The 20094-nt window shown below is 41.0% G+C and overlaps 2 protein-coding genes across 3 annotated transcripts in view; both read right to left on the bottom strand.

The window, feature by feature from the left end:
* Positions 1 to 5949: 5949 nt before the first annotated feature.
* Positions 5950 to 8063, bottom strand: LOC126398857 (uncharacterized). The gene is made up of 2 exons (XM_050058499.1): positions 7561 to 8063; positions 5950 to 7291 (listed from the first exon to the last, which is right to left on the bottom strand). Exons 1-2 carry the CDS (start codon positions 7982 to 7984, stop codon positions 6264 to 6266), a joined length of 1452 nt encoding a protein of 483 aa, XP_049914456.1. The 5' UTR covers positions 7985 to 8063; the 3' UTR covers positions 5950 to 6263.
* Positions 8064 to 17227: 9164 nt separating this feature from the next.
* Positions 17228 to 20094, bottom strand: part of LOC126398849 (hydroperoxide isomerase ALOXE3-like) — a 15507-nt gene continuing 12640 nt past the window's right edge. For both annotated transcript variants that reach the window (XM_050058486.1, XM_050058487.1), the window contains exons 13-15: positions 19803 to 19903; positions 19304 to 19474; positions 17228 to 19218 (exon numbers count right to left, since the gene is read on the bottom strand). In XM_050058486.1, the coding sequence (XP_049914443.1) occupies positions 19039 to 19218; positions 19304 to 19474; positions 19803 to 19903 (452 nt within the window). In that variant the 3' untranslated portion in view covers positions 17228 to 19038. The remainder of the gene's footprint in view (positions 19219 to 19303; positions 19475 to 19802; positions 19904 to 20094) is intronic.

Genomic DNA, 20094 nt, shown 5'->3' with positions numbered 1-20094 from the left:
GACAATGAGAATACATGTGTTTTATTGTGCACATATCTATTTATCTTGAGCATTTTGGCTAAATTGGGTGTGCACATGTACATTTTCTAAACAAAAAGCCTATATTCTACACAATAATTTCTGTATCTTCATTATTCAAATTTAAAAAACATATGTTATGAAATAAGGGACACATAAGGTATAAGTGTTGATAAATATTGTTGAATATTTACATTATTAACATTTAGCAATACTTATGTATATGTCTGTAACAGGGTGGAACTCTAGCACGATCCATGTCTCAGCAATCCATCCATAATTATTATCATTTAAGTGCCTGAGCTCTAAAAATACAAATTCCTCAAGGTTAAACATGTCTTCTACCTAATGACATGTTAAAAACGTCAAAAATTCACAATATTAATATAAAAACTTAACACCTTAAAAAGTTACCAATAGCGAGGAATGACCCATATCCTTCTATCGTACAGTGTTTCCTCTCAGTAACACATACATTTTTGTCATTTGACACTTGCAATACATCTTCAAAAAAGAAGCAGGACCAATGGCAGTGTCTTAATTTCTCACGTGACTCTTGTTGAATCTCTTTTCAGCCTTCCTTAAATGGCTCAGCTCAATACATGACTTAAACCTGACTACAGCGGACTACAACAGGTTGCACGCTGGTGACGTCACAGGTGATAGAAACATGGGATTTTGACTGGCGGCAAATTCAAAAACAGAGCTCTTGACACACACATAAAGTGTAAATAAAAACAAATCAGCTGAGTTTTTCCCCTTTGGATGAAATGGCCAGTCAGGCTACAGGTGGTCCTGATCACCTTCGGTGTGACGAGAAAGTGAAAATGATAGGAGGTGTGTGCCCTTTTCAGCTGCCAGCCTCTGTGTGGACGAATGTCCTGTCAATTCATTCATTCAATTCATGTCCTGTCGATTCATTACTTAGCTGGCTAGCTAACGTTAGCCAACGAACCTGTGATAAAGTGCCTGCTACAGACGTAAGTGTAGTGACTGGCTGGATCCCACAGCCTTCCATCTTTACCCTGCCATTTGATGGTTGTGAGCCACAGATTTCTTCTTTCCCCATTCTTCACTCTCTCTGGGAGCAAAGAAAATCGCAATTCTGTTTTTTTTTTATTGTTTGCTGTGCAGTGAACAACGCAGCAACTTTTCAGCATTATGAACTTTATATGTATAATCATAAAGAGTCGGTAGCAGACAACAACATTTAGTTTATTTGAATTATTAGCTAGTTGTAATTATTAGCTTGTAAACTAACGTTAGCCTCTTGGATGTTTACAATAGCCAACAAGCTAACCGTACATTTCAGCTGAAGATTTTTAGCTTCACTCTCAAAATGGTTACATTATGTTATTTTTGAAGCTAGCAGACTTCAGCTAAAACATACAGTTAGCTCGTAGGCTACTAGCAAACATTCCAGTAGCTAACATAAGCATGCAAACAGCCACTGTGGTTAGATAGCTAGCTAGCTAGTTCTAGCATATAGCAAACTAAGGCCTCGATTACACAAAATGGTTTAGCAGCTGGAGGCAGCTTCTTGTAATTGCTTTAAATTAAACTGAAGCTTTTTGCTCGCTGTTTTTGCGTTGCTACGCACGTTTCTGCACTCTAGGTGCCTGACATTTTTGCCCGAGCGCTCTAAACTCCTCAAGTTGAAGAAACTTCAACTCAAAGTGGAAAAGCACCCATCCTCTCTACTTTTTTCCCCATTGTCCAATCGAATGATTTGAGAGGCGGGCCTTCTGTGGTGGTCAGGACAACAAGTTTACAGTTGGTAAACAATGGAGGAGAAACTGGTGGCAGCGGCTGCTGGATACCCAGAGCTATGCAACTTTACAAACCACGATGTCAATAGACAACAGCCGGCGTGGAAGCATATAAGTGCACTGCTTGAAACCAACATCATTGAGGTGAAGCTCCTGGACCAACTGGTGGTACTCCCTTGCTGTGTCTCAAATCATGTACTTCTAGTACACTTAAATTTTTGACTGCATAAGTGCGTTCACACTGAGAAGTATGGAAAAATGCAGTGCAATATGAGTACCCGGATGGTGCACTCAAAACGGTCAAGAAGTTGAGTGTGGAACTATGGACACTCACTCGTGGAAGGGGAGGGACCACTTTTCAAACTGGAAATGGTGGCCGAGGACTGTGCAACCGTGAATGTTGCTGCATTGTACAAATGTAAGTTATACATGTGTTTTTGCACTAAGCACCACTATACTGTTGTTGGATATAAGCCAGCATTATGTTTATTGGGTTAATCTAGCAGTCTGTAATGATTTGGTACCGCGAACGATAACGCAAATGCTAATGCTAGTTTGCTAACTAGCTAATTTACAGTCGTCATTTCCAGTAAGTGCACAACAGCTGTGTTTGGTTTGAGACAACACTACCCTGTCGAAATTCACGCACTACGCCAATAAGTACATAGTGCACATAGTATACTACATGGAAGTGTACTAACGGATTTGATTTGAGACACAGCACCTGTGATCCTCCTTTTAAAGGTCTCATGTACCCACACTGATCTCTGTCTCCCTGTGCCAAACACCCAGAGCTACAGCAAGTACCCTCTGCCTGTCCATTTTAGGAAGTAGCTACTGTGAAATAAATAAACAAATGGTGGATTGATAACACAGGAAGGTTAGGGGAAGGAGGTGATGGGGCGGTTGCCTGGCAACAATAAAAAAGATAGCACCAGCACTTTTTTTGTGGCATTCAATTTTTTTTAAAAAAGGGCAGTGTGGTGCACCTCGTATTTTGTAAACTGCAAAACGCTTTCTGTGTGATCAGGGCCTTACTAGTTCTTTCCTTTTCCACTCTATCATTACACAAATGTGAGGACCTGTCAAAGAGGAACTCGGAGTAGAGCTGCTGTTTCTTCCCGTTGAAAGGGGTCAGTTGAGGTGATTCAGGCATCTGTTTTGCATGCCTCCTGGGCACCTCCTGTTAGAGGTGTTCTGGGCATGTCCTACTGCTAGGAGGCCCCGGGGTAGACCCAGAACACACTGGAGGGATGACATATGTCATCTGTCCTGAGAACGCCTTGGGGTCCCCAATTGGAAGCTGGAAACCTTAACTTGGGAAAGGTATGTCTGGAGTGCTAAGCTTAACCTGCTGCCCCCATGACCTGGCCGGATAAGTGAATGAAAATGGATGGATGGATGGATGGATGGATGGATGCACTGTGTGGCCTTGAAACTTTGATGCACATAACATGGCATGGGGAGTGATAAAACAGATTACAATGGCCAGGAGGTGGAAGAATTGATGGATGGGTGTCACCTTGTCACCATGATGGCACGAGCACAAGAATAGATATGAACACTGTCAAGGAATCTGTTTTAGATCTGACACTAGTGAACAATACCTTACCACCATTGTGTTACTGGTGCGTGCATCAAGAAGGGACCACTGGCAGTGATCACTATGCAGTATACAGTAAAATAAATATAGGAGTGATGCAGACCAAAGAGAGTATGGGGGGTAAATGGATCTTTTGGAAAGCTAACTGGGGAAATTTCATTAAGGAAAGTGAGAAAAAAATCTCACGCAGATATTAGTGATGGCCAAATAAGGCCTCGTGAAGCCTCATCAAGCAATTTCTTTATTTTCTGAGCCCACTAGATGGCGCTCTAGCTTTAAAGAGAGAGGCTCAAAGAATAGCAATTCAGTGTGGGCTAGTGGGCTCAGAAAATGCTTTATGAGGCTTCATGAGGCTTCATTCGGCCATCACTAGCAGATATGTTACAACATGAGTATAGAAGTAATTAACTGTGTAATAATGATGTAATAATAATAATAATACAGGGCATAATACCAGCAGCAGAGTGCACAGCTCTAAAAGCACAGGAAGAATGAGAAAGAAATTTTTGCCACGGTGGGATGATAAGTGTAAAGAGGTAATAAAGAGCAGGAATAAAGCATTTAAACTGTTCAAAAGTCCTATCATTATCAAATTTAGTTGAGTACAAACAAGCTCAAGCCAAGTGAGGAGGTCAATAAGACAGGCAAAGAGGGCATACTGGAGGCAGTTGGGTCAATTGGGAACACCACCCAGATAGGAGAAGTCTGGGGAATGATAAAGAAGATGGGAAAGGATAGGAGGGAGTGGAACTACTGTGTTCTGAGCACTGGGAATGAAGCGGCGATAACCGATAAAGAAAAGGCTGAGTTAATGGTTAAGACCTTTGTTGCTATACACAGTCCCAATAATCTGACTGTGGAAGGAAAGCAGGGGAGAGAAAGAATGAAATGGAGGCACTAAAGAAAAAGGAAAGTAGAGGGAATGAGTTAGATCTCCCATTTACTATTGGAGAGTTGAAGAGGGTGTTAGCCAAAACAGGTAAGAGTGCACCGGGAAAAGATGAAATATGTTACATTACGATTAAGCATCGAAGTGAGGGAGAAATTAAATAAGTTGTTGTTTTTGTACTATAAAGCCTGGAAGGAGAGGAGAATCCTGGTGAGCTGGAAGAAGGCAACCATATTTCCAACAAAGCCTGGGAAAGACCCTAATAGGCCCTTTTCACTATAGACATATATACGTAGACGCCGCATCGAGCGCTGAGCTGTACGTCAACGTCGCCGCCATATTGGATGTGGCAAGGCTGCGCTGTAAACTAATACAAGTAAATGGACTTAATTTCTTAAAGCGCCTTTCTACAAAGAAATGTACATTAATGTTCTTGTTTATTCATTCACACACGCACTAATATACTTGGGAAACAGTTTGGCACCAAAAACAATGTATTTNTATATATATATATATATATATATATATATATACACATACATACATACATACATACATGTATATATACATATATATATGTATTGTAGCGACCCTGCAGTAGATGTTCTGTTATAATGTCAGTGTTCTGTGAGTTAATGGCATGTTTGGGATTGAATGAGTATAGGTAGGGGGGCGGGGTGCGAGTGTGACGGCAATGAGGGCAATGTGTGAGGGTGCTGGTGTGTGTAGGAGCGAGCTGGAGGAGAGAGCAGGAGTGCACAGTTGGAGTTACAGCTAAAACACTTTTTTATACTTATTGCAAGTGAAATTTTGCTTGAAACAAGTGAAAATTTTCTAGAATAAAGTTACTTTTTAGGTGATGAGTCTTATTTTAAGTGTAATCAGATTCGTTTTGACTAGAACTAAGACAAATATTCTTGGTAAGATTTGAAGTTTTTGCAGTGCACTCTTATTGTACTTGACATGTACTATTTAATTGATCCCATTTTAAATATAAATGAGGAATATGTTTTTTATTAACAATTATTTTCACCTCCAAATTAATCTCTTAATTTTGTAAGTACAGCAAAAAGTGCTACTGATGACATATTCTTTTCTCAGTATAACCTGGAACACCTATCTGTCTGCCTTGTCCTCTGGTGTTGGTGCTGAAATAAAGAGTCAGGAGTCAGTGCCGGGTCTCTGTTTCTTTAGTGAAGGTTTTGCATAAGCCAATAGCTGATTTGACACAAAGTTCAGTTGTATAGGCTGTGCAATATGAATCACATCATTTCACACATTTTGATAGACAAAATTTCCAAACTTTTCCATAACTTTTCAAGGATTTAGAATTTAAAATTTCCATATAATGTGAGGCAGTGACTGAATCAATACTTTAAATTATTAGTACATTAGGCAAATAGGACGCCATTAATATTGGATTTTAGTGTTTCAGGGTCACTGCATCACATTACATGGAAGCAATTGAAACAATACATGAATTTCCCATTAAAAAAACATGTGAAATGACTAAAATCCACTCAATCGTTAATTTAAAAAACATGCAAAATGGTAAACCAGTGGTTCCCAAACTTTTACAATTCATGGCCCACTTGAAAATCTCAAAAATGTTTGCAGCCCACATAATGCATTCTCAGAAGTTTTTATTCTAATAACGATCGAACATTCAGTCTCAGAAGTTTTTATTCTAATAACGATCGAACATTCAGGACTGAACAGAGTGCAGGGGAAAGAAGTAGGAAGCTCCACAGTCACTAACACAGCATCTGAAACATGTTGCAGCATTTTCAGTATTACAGTTTTCAAGGAGCTGTACACACACAAACACACACACACACACACACAAATCATTCAAGAAGTTGTCCATCATAAAATTGAACTGATTTGCAAATGATTTGACAGCCCACTTGCAACAACTTCGTGGCCCCGCAGTGGGCCCCAGCCCACAGTTTAGGAACCACTGTGGTAAACAAAAGCCAAAGCGCTAGACAGGCTTGTCACTTTGGATGTCCAAAGGGCCTTGGTAGTGGGTCAACAGGCAGCACACTGCCCACAGATGGTTGATGGAGCCTGCCAGGGAGAGGGGAACAACTCCATCCCATATGTGGTACTCCTTGACCCGTCTTATTGCCCTCTCCACCAACACTCTTAGACGGGCAATGGCTTGACTTTTTTGTGTGTCTGTTGTGCTGAGCTGGGGGGTGGTTTTGAATGGGGGGATGATCAGCGTTGCCCCTACCTCTGCCAGCAGATCTTCAATTAAAAACCCTTTGTCAGCCATGACTCCATCTCCAGGCAACAGCAACTGTGCTAGACCTGATTCTCTGGTGATTTCTTTGTCAGAAATCGAGCCAGTGTACAGCTTGGATATAAATGTTATCATACCGGAAGGAGCGATCCCGATCAAACCTTTAAAGGCGGTGTGGTTCTTGTAGCTGGAGAAGGTCTCAGACTGTAAGATGAGGGAAGATGGCGTCTCACAGCGAAGCTCAGTACAGTCGATTATCACTCTCACATTAGGACAATACTGCCGGAACTTGTCAGGCATGGTGGCCTGTACCTGCTCCCGAGTCATCCACGTAGGCTGTGACCCAAGGACTTGGTATAAGTAGCTTGCCCATGTGAGGATGGTCCGACTGACTGTCGATACACTGACGTTAAATATGGATGCCAGTACCTTTTCCTTCAACCCAGCAGCGATGCGGCAGAAGAACATGAAGCACTCGTCAATAAGAGGCAGCTTGTGGTGGGGGCTTGGTGCTCCAAATGCTGTTTTCTGTGCCTTTGACCAGTAGACTAGCCTGGAAGCAGATGGATGGATTGATTCCCAGAAAACCATGAACACTGCCTCTGATGGGAATCTGGTGTAGAAGTAGAAGTCTTCATCTGAGGCACAAAAGTGGTTAACTTTGGGCTGCTGTTGTTGTGTTGTAAGCTGTTCAAGTTCCAGTTGTAGCTCCTGCACTTTAGCTTCTAGTTCCATGATTGTCTGACTGACATCATCTGATGTACCTAGGCACAAAAATAAAACAAAATCAGGTACATGATTACCCATCTGCATTATGCAATACACCACACTCTCTTTCAACTTTGATATGAGAAAAGTACTGGTTCCAGGACATTGTGATATTTTAACATGCTAGTTGCAAGTGTAAACAACATAATTTTAATGCAAAGTTAGCCCACACACCGTTAAGTTTTTATTAGTGTCTATTAAATAAGTTTCCATTTAGATTGTATTTAGTTATGTTATTGAATAACTGGGAGGCGCATAAACTTACCAGGTGGAGGGGGAAATGCATAATTATGGTCAGGGAGAGGAGATGCGTCTGCCTCGTTAGCATCCCCGGCGGTCCTAACGTCAACACCCAGTCTCTCACTGGCCCTTTCATACACCGACTGCCGTTGTTCTCTGGGTCCCCAGTCATTCCAGGCAAACTTCAACGGGACAGCCCCCCTTTTAAGACGTCTGAAGCCTTTCGGAGTTAAATAAATGTCATCATTGTTGAAATGCAGACTACAAACATAGGTGCTCCCATGAAGAATCTTGAACGTTGCGCCCTCGTCTCTTCTGATGGCTGTAACCCAGCGAGCTCGCAATTTATCATCCGATGGAAACTCGTGAAAGCTTAAGTATGGATGTTTTTGCTTGTTGTTGGAACAATACGGGACACTGCAGTGACATCTCCAACGCGATTGTGCCATTTTAACCTCTTAGATTTCTCAATTTCTGCCGTTGTAGATCCATGCTCTTTGTGTAGATCTCGAAGATGACCCCAGGGATGAACCGGAAGTAAATATCCACGGAGTTTGACTACTTCCGCTTTCGTGACGCACAGCGTGAAAAGGGCATTAGGCTCGCTCGAGATGAACTGCGCCTCGCCTGGAAAGTAGAGGAGAGCAGGCGGCCGCAGCGGAGGGCGGTGACAAAAAGCTGCGGTGAAGTCGGACAGTTTCCCCAAAGAGCATGGATACCAAGAGGCGAAGCTCCGTTGAATTTTTGCCAACAGCCACTAGGGGCGCTGCCGCCATTTTGGACTGTTGAGCTTGGACTGTTGCGCCCAGACAACATTTAAGATGTCAAGGAGAGAGGAGAAAAAAAGTAAAAGAAAACAGTGTAGTGCAGATAACTGAGACAACTATCAGTGGAACACCCCGCACCTGGCCTTCCACCGTTTCCCGAAGGATCCCGACAGGTAAGAACTCCTGAGGTGTAAGTTTTAAAGTGTTTTAATATCAATTTAATATGCCAGTTTTGGAGGGAAAGTAACACACACACACACACACACACACATATACATATATATATATATATATATATATATATATATATATATATATATCTATGTATATGGCCTCTTGGACCATTTATATCAGAACTGATTACTGCTTTAGCATTAAAATATATCATATTAAAATGGCCTATATATTATTATTATTACTGTACAAACTGTAAATAAATACTTATTCCTGACCATGTGACGTCACCATTAATGTGTTTCTAGTTAAAATATTGATTTTTTTTTTTGGTAGATTGGCTTATGGGGTGATTTTGAAGGAGTGATTAAGTTAATCTTCTCATAAGTGGATGTAATATGTAGAGATGCCATCTAGGCCGTTTTTCTTCGTTTTGTTTTTTTTAAAGTCTATATTTTACTTTACAAAAACGTGAAAAAGCAGCTGTGACCAAGCTATCACGAGATGAGTAGCATTGTAAGCATAATTAATAGCGATATACTTCAGTTTGTCAGTGTGTATTTGTATGCAAGCGGGTCTGCTGCGGTCTGCTGACAGTCCAAAATGGCGGCGGTAGGATGAAACCATGGGCGAGTCTGTTGCTATGGGGCGTTCTATTGAGCTTCGCCTCTTGGTATCAACGCTCTTTGGTTTCCCGACAGTTTCCAGCAGCCTTCAGTCCATACAGGAAGTCACAGACACACTTACATCCTGTCTGGAATGATGTCAATTCATTAAAAAAGTGATAAGACCCATATATCAGTTTGTTCTCAGTCTCCAGGTGTTTTAATTATGATAGATTCATTTATTAAAATGCTTTACAGGTGATCTGTAGTTTATGTTCATGGTTTATCCTCTATTTGATATGAATTCTCCTGTAAATCAGCATCATATCAGTTTGACCTGTCCCCTCAACTACACAGACTAAATAAACTATGTTTGACTATAAGGTTCATAATTTCAGAGGAAAAAAAAATACAAGACAACCGTTTTCATTTAAGATCAGTCAGATACAGTCAGGGCTTCACATCTGTACAGATGTTATTTTAGGAATCCTCACATCCCACTGACCACAAGTCTCTTTGTTGCTAAATACTTCAATACTTAAAACAGTCCAATATTAATATACAGTAGACTCTGTATAGTTTGTGATGAATGTATTCAGTCTGTGACAAATAAACTTCACCATCAGTCACACAACATGTTTTCTGTTCACAGAATAAACCTTCAAATCAGACAAATACAATCTTAATCTCTAAAATTCAACAAAAATGAAAAGTTTATCTAAAATGTCATCTTGTTGAGTCGACATCTAAACCAATCAGCTGTTAGATCAGGTCTTGTTGAGTCGACATCTAAACCAATCAGCTGTTAGATCAGGTGAGAGCCAGGCAGTGCAGTCGGTAGAGAGCAACTGCAGTGCCTGGCTCTAAAAACTGCGGCCGCCTCGCTCTCGCGGTTTTATCACCGTCCACTTTTGTAATACGTCAGGATGATGTTTGACACAAAACTAACCGGCATGCATTGTGCGCCGATCGCCGGTGATCGAATCTGCGCAGGATTGGCTCATCTCAAACAAGCCTATTGATATATATAGATACAGTCGGCAATGACGGGAATGCCCACAAACGTCACATCCAGTTAGAGCCGAGGGGGAAAACAAACCGGTCTCTGCCACTAGCCACAATGCCAAAGAGTTGCTGTGTGCCCTTTGCACCGCAAATAAACAAATAAAATCACCAATTAAAGTTTTACATTTTACCAAATAATAAAACGATGGCTTCAAGCTATCAGAAGAGAGCTTTTAGCTTTGCACAGAAACAGGCAATAGAAATGTCCTTCAGAGGGCTATATTTTATTTTATGCTTGGAGTACATTTCAGAGCCAGCACTCTACCGCCACCACAGAACTTTAATCAGTACTTCTACTTTTACCAGACTTTTGTACACAAGTATCTGTACTTCTACTTAGGTACTGAATGTGTACTTTTGTACGTGTTGCGAGGAAATCTACACAAATTACAAATGTAGTACAAAGTTCACTAGCGTTTAAACAATTAATCTAATATTTCTGATACCCCTGACATAGTCTATTATTGTTTGGAAATGGTTAACATTACATTAAACTTACCTGAAATGAAGTGCTGACTGCAGACATAAACGTTTTGTTGTTGGGTCCCATAATCTGCCAAACTCGTCCTCTCTTCTGATAGCTTGAAGCCATTTTGTCCTCCTTTGTGGTTCCGTTTTATTATTTGGTAAAATGTAAAACTTTAATTGGTGATTTTTTTTGTTTATTTGTGGTGCAAAGGGGCACACAGCAACTCTTCAGCATTGAGGCTAATGGCAGAGACCGGTTTGTTTTCCCTCTCGGCTCTAACCGGATGTGACGTTTGTGGGCGTTCCCGTCATTGCCGACTGTATCTATACATAGATGCCGCACCCTGGCTTGTGGGCTGCGTCAATATCGCCGCCATCTTGCCTAGGTGCTCTGACCGGTTCAGACCCGTGTCAGACTCGGCAAAAATGCCACATTTTTGCTCTGCATTTGGGTGTACTAACGAAAGAAGTGTTAAAACCAAGCAGAAGGGAGTAACATTCCACAGGTAAGAAGTTGTTTTACAATATTTTACTGTTACGAACATGTTTAATGAGATATATATCTCAAAAAGTGATCCTTCTTTTAAGCTAATCAAGTAAAGTAACTGTCCTGATCTTGTCCTAATGCCAAATTAAGCTAACGCTATGTCACACAACTTAAAGAAAAAAGGTTAACATTTATATAATATTACTTCTAAAATTATGATGCTTTGTCAAACAGCTATGTCAGTGTATGTGTTATTCCAAATTGTCAACTATCTGTTTCATGGCACCAACGTGACATAACGCAGCATAACGTTAGTAGTTAACTTGTGGCCTGAATTGTAACTACAAATGATGTGGAACTGCGTTTTTCTGACACACTTATTTTGTGTGTAGTTTCCCAAAAAACACAGATAGGAGACGGGCATGGGTAGCAGCAGTGAGGAGAAAGGACTTTGTCCCGAGTGACTCCTCAGTCATCTGCAGCTGTACCTTCAGACCTGAGGACTTCGACAGGACTGGGCAGACTGTCCGTTTAAGGGACGGAGTGACTCCTTCTGTATTCAATTTTCCCGAGCATCTCTGCAAGGACTCCTAAAAATAATACTACTGTACACTGTATATATATTTTTTTGTAAATATGACCTAATAATGTAAACAGTTCTGTGTCCAGGCTCCCATGAGCACTGTGGTGTTATACATATGAGATTAAAGCAAAATGTTGTGTAAAGATGCAGCTCTAAGTCATTTATTTTCACTTGTACAAAACCAACATTTATTAATCAGAATGTGTAACTACACTGCAGCTCGGCACAACCCTGCTGATACACTATTTTTTGCACATTATGTGACTTAAAATGTGAATAGACATTTATAATCAAAATTAAGAATTAAATGACATCATGGTGGGCATTGTACATCTAGTAAGAAAAAAGAATATTTGTTACATGGGGAGAGTTTAGTTTAAATGTGTTGTAGAACTATTACTGTTACTTTATCTACATAAGATCAAATATTTTGGTGTGAACAGCTGCATTTTTTATTTAACAAAGTATCCTGTATCATAACTACATGTCTGACAATTGTAACAAACAAAACCGCATGAAATTCGGTTGAGAATTCAGCAAGTAATGATGATTTTAATCATAAATAGTCTCCTTGTCACTTTGGATGTCCAGAGGGCCTTGGTAGTGGGTCAACAGGCAGCACACTGCCCACAGATGGTTGATGGAGCCTGCCAGGGAGAGGGGAACAACTCCATCCTATATGTGGTACTCCTTGACCCGTCTTATTGCCCTCTCCACCAACACTCTTAGACGGGCAATGGCTTGAGTTTTTTGTGTGTCTGTTGTGCTGACACATTGATAATAAAAACTGAAGAAGAAATCTATGTTTAATTTTCATAGATGAGACATCATGTAAATGTTAGTGGTGGATGACCTGACATTGAAAGGCGAGAACAGCCACGCTTGTAATATCATCAAATGCTACATGAGTGGCAGTCTGGTAAACTCCAGTAAATAGTCGGCGCGACAGTGTAAGCCGCTGAATGGCAGTGGAGCAAGTAGCCACCAGATGCCAGACTTCACAGCTGATCCCCACAGGACTCTCAGTTCAGACTGGGGAAGGTTTATGGGTTGATGCTGTTGGACAGGCAGGTAGGAGGCTCAGTTATCTGTGAGTGTAGCTGTGCTGTAAGTAAACAGTCTGAACTCAGATCAGTTTTCTCTGACAGAGATGAAAGTTTAGTTTTAAACCTCCAAATTAACATGTTGCAGATTAAGAAAGAATTCAGGCTTTATTTAAGTTATTTTTCTGCTTCTTAACAGTGAGATTGATAAATTAGAGTTTACAATGAATCTGGGTACAAATCCTAGTTGTCTCAGATTAGTTATTTGTCGTGTCAAAGTTTTTCAGATCATAAATAAATAGATGTTGAGCTTTTCAAATGATGATCAGTAAGTGTGCACTTGTATCACCCCTTAAACCTGTCAAAACTGCTGGAGAAATGACAGTTTGTAAGTGTGTAGAATAGAGGTTTAACAATCCATCAATCTGGAACGATATATCGATTATAAATGATCAATGATCCAATGTCATTGACACAAAGAGAAAACATCGATCTATATCATCATCTTTAGGATATGCTTTTATTTTGAAAGTCTGGGTCACTGTCAAACAGCAGCAGGCAGACGGCAAGCAGCAGAGAAAAGACAATGAGGATAGCATTATTTACTTGGGAATAAATCAGCAGTGTGGAAATATTTTGGATTTTAGAGAAGAAAAGAGGTCGACAGACGGAGCACATGGTGTATGTAAACAATGCTGTTACGAGATTAAATACGATGTAACATTACGTCCCTGAACGAGCATCTCATCTTGCTAACTTCTCACTAAAGCAGCATTATAGCTGCTCTGTTTTAACAGTGTTCAGCTAAAACAAATGTCCATGAAGGCTGAAATTCAACCATGCTGTTCTGTCAGGAGATGCAGTGACTTAAACCACCAGTGAGTAAGAACAATAATAATTTTACATGTCACATGTTGAGCTCTGAGTAGAGGGAAAAAAGAAGTCTGCTAGCCGCTAGGCTAATTTATGCAATGTAAACATGTTTAAGCTTATAATGTGTGACAAGCAAAAAACTGTTGTTTTGTCTCTGAACCTTGGCAGTAATTATTTAGCTGAATTTAATACTTTTGTTAAACACTGCTGTTGTTAATCCATGTTTTATGGCGGTTGGGAGAAGTTTGCCTTTAAGTCTTTAAGACAGATAGTCCTGAAGTTTAAGGATACGGATGATGGTTTGGGTTAAAATGAAAAGACTTCCTCCAGCAAAAAGGCTCTTTGTCAGAAAGCCGTGAAGGTTAACTTATCCCGTGTGCTGTTTTTTTGCATGTTCGTGGAGTCAGTTTAAAGTAAACTTTACTGCAGTAAGCGGTTACAGTTATTTACATTATTTATGTGTTGTTTTTATCTTTCATGGCCAAAAGCATAACAGAAAGGGGTGGCAACATCTTCTGTAACCAACTGTGTTAAATGGGAGGATGATATCGCCTCATATCATGACATAACATGACATCTTCCCCTCAAACCAAACGACTAATCCAAACTCACCAATATCTTCAACTGCATCAATGAAATAAAGTCCTGGATGGCAGTAAACTGACTTCAACTAAACAAAGCTAAATCCGAAATCATTCTCTTTGGCCCCTCTGACAACATCAACCTCATATCCAACAGTATTGGCAACCTGTCCACTCTTATCAAACCTCATGTCAAGAACCTCGGTGTCATTTTTGATTTTGCACTCAAGTTTGATAAACAGGTCAACTCAGTAGTCAAAGCCATTTTTTTCCAACTTCGCACCATCTCAAAAATCAAACCATTCCTCACTTCCAAGGACCTAGAAAAAGTCATCCATGCTTTCATTTCCATCCGTTTGGACTACTGCAACTCTCTTTACACTGGAATTAATCAGTCATCTCTCTCCCGTTTACAACTAGTACAAAACGCTGTAGCCAGACTCTTGACAGGTACCCGAAAGAGAGACCACATCTCCCCTGTCCTAGCCTCTCTCCACTGGCTGCCAGTGCAGTACTGTATTGATTTTAAACTTCTTTTATTCGTATACAAAGCCCTGAATGGAATGGCCCCCTCCTTCATGACATAACTTTTAACCCCTTACTCCACCTCCAGACCTCTCAGGTCGGCTAACCTAGGGCTTTTAACTGTTCCACGCACTAATTTTAAACTCACGGGTGACTGTGCCTTTGCGGTCGCAGCCCCCAGACTCTGGAACAGCATTCCTCCCTCTGTCAGACTTGCCTCCTCCATTGACTCTTTTAAATCAAGGCTCAAAACATTCCTTTTCACAAAAGCTTTTGAGTCCTCCTGATGTTGCCTTTATTGCCTTTAACTGTACAGCACTTTGGTCAACTTGGGTTGTTTTTAAATGTGCTTTATAAATAAATTTGACTTGACTTGACTTGATATCGATCACAGGCCCCTGAATCGCATTGAATGGCAATCGTATTGAGGCAGACTTTGTAATATCTGCAAATATCATAACTTGTCCAAAGACTCTAAGTAATATTGTATCATGATGAACAACTGGTGATTTACATTCCTGGTGTAGAAATTATTTGTACTTGTAGAAAACAAATGTCTAAATGAAATCAATCATCATCAAAAGTTGACTAAAATTTATGTAGCAGTTCAACTTAGGACCCAAATGCAAACACAGCCAGGAAATGCGGAATGGTTAAAGGCAATTTATTGCAATTTGAAGATGGGAGGCTGAAGGCTTGAGTGGAATGATGGCTGAGGTGGGCTGGGAATGGCAAAGCAGAGGAGGCAGAGGGGCTGAAGACAGAGCAGTCCAAAGTCAGAGGCAGAAGACGAGAAAGATTGGGAATAGAGGTCCAAAAAGTGCAATAGACCAAGTGTCAAAAAACGTAGACGTTTGCCTTGTTATCTATACCGTAGAGGTGACTGAGCAATCTGGCAGATTCTGGACATCTGAGCCGGGGTTTTATACTGCAGTGGCTTGATTGTAGATGTGGTTGAGGTGTGCAGGTTCAGCAGCTGCTGGCACTCAGGAGGATTGGCAGACTGCTGCTCGCAGGTTTGCTTCATCTAAGCCTGAGGTTGATCGCTTGCTGAGCGTGTAGCAGGAAGGAGAAACATCGCGTGTCCTTTTGTGAATAAAGTCGTGGATGTTGAGGCACAGTTTATTCAGAGGCTGTTGCGTAAGGAGAAGGTGATTAGACCCCGTTTGGATTTCTCCCCATAGGAGTATCTGTATTAAAGATGCAATTTCACCTCACACTCTATCATTTATCTAACAATCTGTTGCACTGTTATATCAAATACACATCGTGGATTTACATGATTTACATTTTCTTCGGCAGCAGCAGTTTTCTTTCTAACATCAGAGACACTGAACATATCAGCGAGGCAACGGTTTGTCGGGGCGTAAGAAAAGTGATTCTGACTTTGGAAAGACCTTTCCCAATTTTTGTGGTTTTCCCTGGGCATAATCAGAATTGATCAAAATGCCTGCCACGGGGGATTGGTGACTTAGTGGATGGAGCAGGCGCCCCTTGACCTGATGCTCATTCCTTATTGCAGTGGCCGCGGGGTCAAATCCAGCCTGCAGCCTTTCGCTGCGTGTCGTTCCCTCTCTCCCTTAACATTATGCTGTTTTGCCATTAAAGACAACAAAAGCCCAAAAAATAAACTTTAAAAAAAAGAGGAATTCCATAGAACTGCAGGTTTGTCAGTGTTAATCAGAAATGAATCTACGTGGATACATTATGCAATAATTCATGAATACTATTCTTATATTCAAAGATTCCGTGGTGTAATTGGCTCATTTATGGGACTCATCATAGCTCCATCTGGGAATAAAGGAGATTATGTGAATCAGAAGTCATTCAGCAATTCAATTAACCTCAGTCTAATATTGACAGAATTATTTAAGTACAAGCAAAACTTTAACCAGTCTGCTCAATATCTTTGTGTTTGATTTTGAGTTGCTACCCAGTGTGTTTGGGCTCCATCAGATTACAGCTGAATAAGAGAATATAGCAAATTATATTATATTATATATTATATATGATGGCTTGCGGTGCTCGCCGTGAACGCGCTTCCCTAAGGCTGAACATACGCAGAGTTGATTGAGCTTATTCTGATCAGCTGTTACTAAACCGAGAGTTTCCTAGCTCAGGCTCAGTCAACCCGGAGATTGGGATTAGGCTCAGAGTTTGTTGAGCCCGCTTTCTGAAATAGGGCCTAGGTAGGGGAAATGGGAAGCACAAGGGAGAGGCACTTTTGTGATTTGTAACTTTTGTGTTTTATATCCTTTGTTCTGTTTTTTTTCCTCTGTGAACATTATTTTTCTTAGCTGTTAAATTAGACTACCTTCATTGCTGATTGTTGAGGATGTTTTTACTGGGAGCTGAATTATCCGCAGAGGTCTGTGTCTGTACATAGGACTGGACCTTGATGATGTTTCCACCTCCCGTGGTAAGCATGTTGGACAGTGTTTTTGCATGCTGAATCATTATGTTCTCGGATATCAGATTCGTCTTGTAATAAACATGTTTAAATAAGGACAATAGAGGCTCATCAAGTTGCTCCTTTATTCATTTAAGTAAAAGTACAAGTTTATGACATCATGTTCTATATGCATCTGGATCTAGATGTCCTTTTGAATACACAGCCATAGATACTTATGCTAACTGAATACTAATACTAAATATAGTGTTGATATTACTCTACCCCTACAGTTTTGGTAGCATATCATAACTAGTTAGTTCTAACAAAATCACTTTATATGTTCCACAGTAGGGCTGGACGGTATGACAAAATTTTCATATCACGGTTTTAAGAAAAAATCATATTGGTTTCACGGTATTTCACGGTATTTTGCTCAGGTTCGGCCAACTTGACATGCTGCTGTGTTGTGCTATGGCCTATTCAAGTGCCGGAATTTGTTATTTACCTGACAATGCCTGAACACAACACACGCTCCGCTCCATTTATTTGAGCTCCACTGACTGCGTACCGAAGTGACACGTAGAGAAGCCAGCGGGGATGTTTACCATTTGCCGAGCTGAGAGGCTGCATGTAGGCTGCATGAAATGTTAAAGCATTTTCCACCTAAGTTATTAAATATATTTGAGTTATCTACAAGTTTACTGTACTGTTTTGTCATCTACTCGCTTTCAAATGTCCGCCACGGACATTTACACAATGTCACGGATAAACATGGGTAAATGCATGAAAAAAAATCATCACGTATCACCTCTGATAATGGTTTATTCATTTAAAAACACATTGTGCTCGTTTAGCACACTATTTCATGTAGTTTTTATCTGCTGGATGGTCGCGTAGGGGAGCGTAGCGCGACAAAAATAGAGAGTTGTTGCGCGACAGATGGGGGTTGTCGCGCCACTCCCGTTGCCGGCGGAGCCGCTGTAATTGATTAACAGGGGGGGCGAGCTACTACGGGACTCGCGCTGCAGACGTGTCGCGCCGGTGACGTGCCCGGTGGAGCCTGGCCGTAACTGTCTCAGACTAGGGACGGGTCGTCTTCGGTCAGGAAAATGCGGTCCGAGCCGTGCTCTAGTGTGCTTACCTGTGTGTGTGCGCTTTGTGTGTGTGTGTGTGTGTGTGCGTGCGTACATCGGGGCGAAACTCCGCCGTGCGCGATACAGAGGGCAGAGGAGAATTGTAAACGGCGGTGCGCCACTGCTAGTTGCATATAGGGGAAACACTGCTCTTTTTGGTATGAGTTCTTCTGGGTCATCGTGTACAGTTGCTTTGCTTTCAGGACTCTCTCCGGCAGCCATTCTCGCCTCTAAACTTTTCTATGCTCTCACTCTCACCCGCTCAAGCGTGCCTGTGGTGTGCAGCGGTGAAATGGGTCCCCGCTGAAACACTTTCCCGCCGCGCACGTTCCGGACGTTGTTTGGGCTATTCACCGGTATTGCGGTATATGAAAAATTCATATCATAACGAAAATAAATACCGGTTTTCGGTACAAACCGGTATACCGCCCAGCCCTATTCCACAGCATATTTAACACCATGTACCCCAAGCTCAAGTTTTGTTTCAGGACTAAAGTCAGTAGATACTCAGCTGTTACAAAAAGAGTAGAGTTTATTCCTCTTTCCCTCTAAAAAGCCAATTGTTTTTACCTTGTTCACCATATCCTTGTTTTTTTTATTGTCATTACATTTTTTACATTTTTGTTTTTGGTACCTGATTCGTACAGCAACATATTAAAATTGTTACCATACCACAGGCTCATCCATCAACACACAACCTACTGTATTTGCCATATGCTAAGTATATCGCACCCCCCAGCATGCAAGACCAATGTTGAGAAATACATGGATATAATGTGTCATGCAGAATGCTTTCCTCAGACTTTCTTAAATGGTTATACTGTTCTCTATCTCAGTAGGATTCAGATATGTGTAGGGCACTTCAAGCTGGGAGTTTCTTGCTGTAATTGCTTCACTGAGGCAGGACAGCTCCGCTTGAAATTCCTTAATCATCTGCTTAGGGGCAGGCTCATTGAATCGGTCCTCAGGGTATGAACCCAAGGTAACCTGCCAAAGTGACAAAACAAGAAAGGAAATTAGACTGATGACATTTCATGGTAAAAAAGTACACCAAACTATACACCAAACTTACAGTATCCGTGTACTTGCTCGTCAGTAGCCACGACAGATCTGCAAAGCTGACTGTCTCGCCAACATCTGGGAGGGTCTCCAAAATTGTCTTCAAGCTTGACTCCCCCTTAGTCGTAGGAGGTGGTTTGCGAAGCAGGAGTGAGCCATTGGGCACCCAGGAGTAGTAGTCGTACTAAATTATGAAAGAAGCTTTAATGTATTTCTCTCATTTTTTATTTACATTTTATTTCATTATATATTGTGAGGTTGTGGGCCCAATTTTGATGGGAAACTAATTCATTAAACTTATTCTAATGTTAAACATTAAAGAAAAAGGGATGTAAGCCTACACAGGAAATGCACCTTTGTACTGCTGAGCTAATGCCCTACTAAAATAAATTATTTATAGTAACAGACTACAGATCTGCCAATTTTTGATACATTTCAAACAATATTTACAATTTGTTATTTACAATCACACAATAATACAGTATATGTATTCAATTTCCCCAACTGCTTACCTGCCCATTGTTTACTGCAGCATGTTGAGCCGTTGATGTAAAGATCACCATGGTGATGAACTTGATCACATCCTCGACAGTATAAAAGCATGCTGGAATCTCTGTTGGCAGCACAGTCATTATCAGTTAATTAGGGCTGGGCGGTATACCGGTTTGTACCGAAAACCGGTATTTATTTTCGTTATGATATGAATTTTTCATATACCGCAATACCGGTGAATAGCCCAAACAACGTCCGGAACATGCGCGGGACCCGCGCGTTTCAGCGGGGACCCATTTCACCGCTGCACAC

Source organism: Epinephelus moara, chromosome 12 (assembly GCF_006386435.1).
Source record: "Epinephelus moara isolate mb chromosome 12, YSFRI_EMoa_1.0, whole genome shotgun sequence".
NCBI classification, from domain to species: domain Eukaryota; kingdom Metazoa; phylum Chordata; class Actinopteri; order Perciformes; family Serranidae; genus Epinephelus; species Epinephelus moara.
Note: the sequence above shows the minus strand (reverse complement) of the source record. Positions and strands in the feature narration are given on the sequence as shown.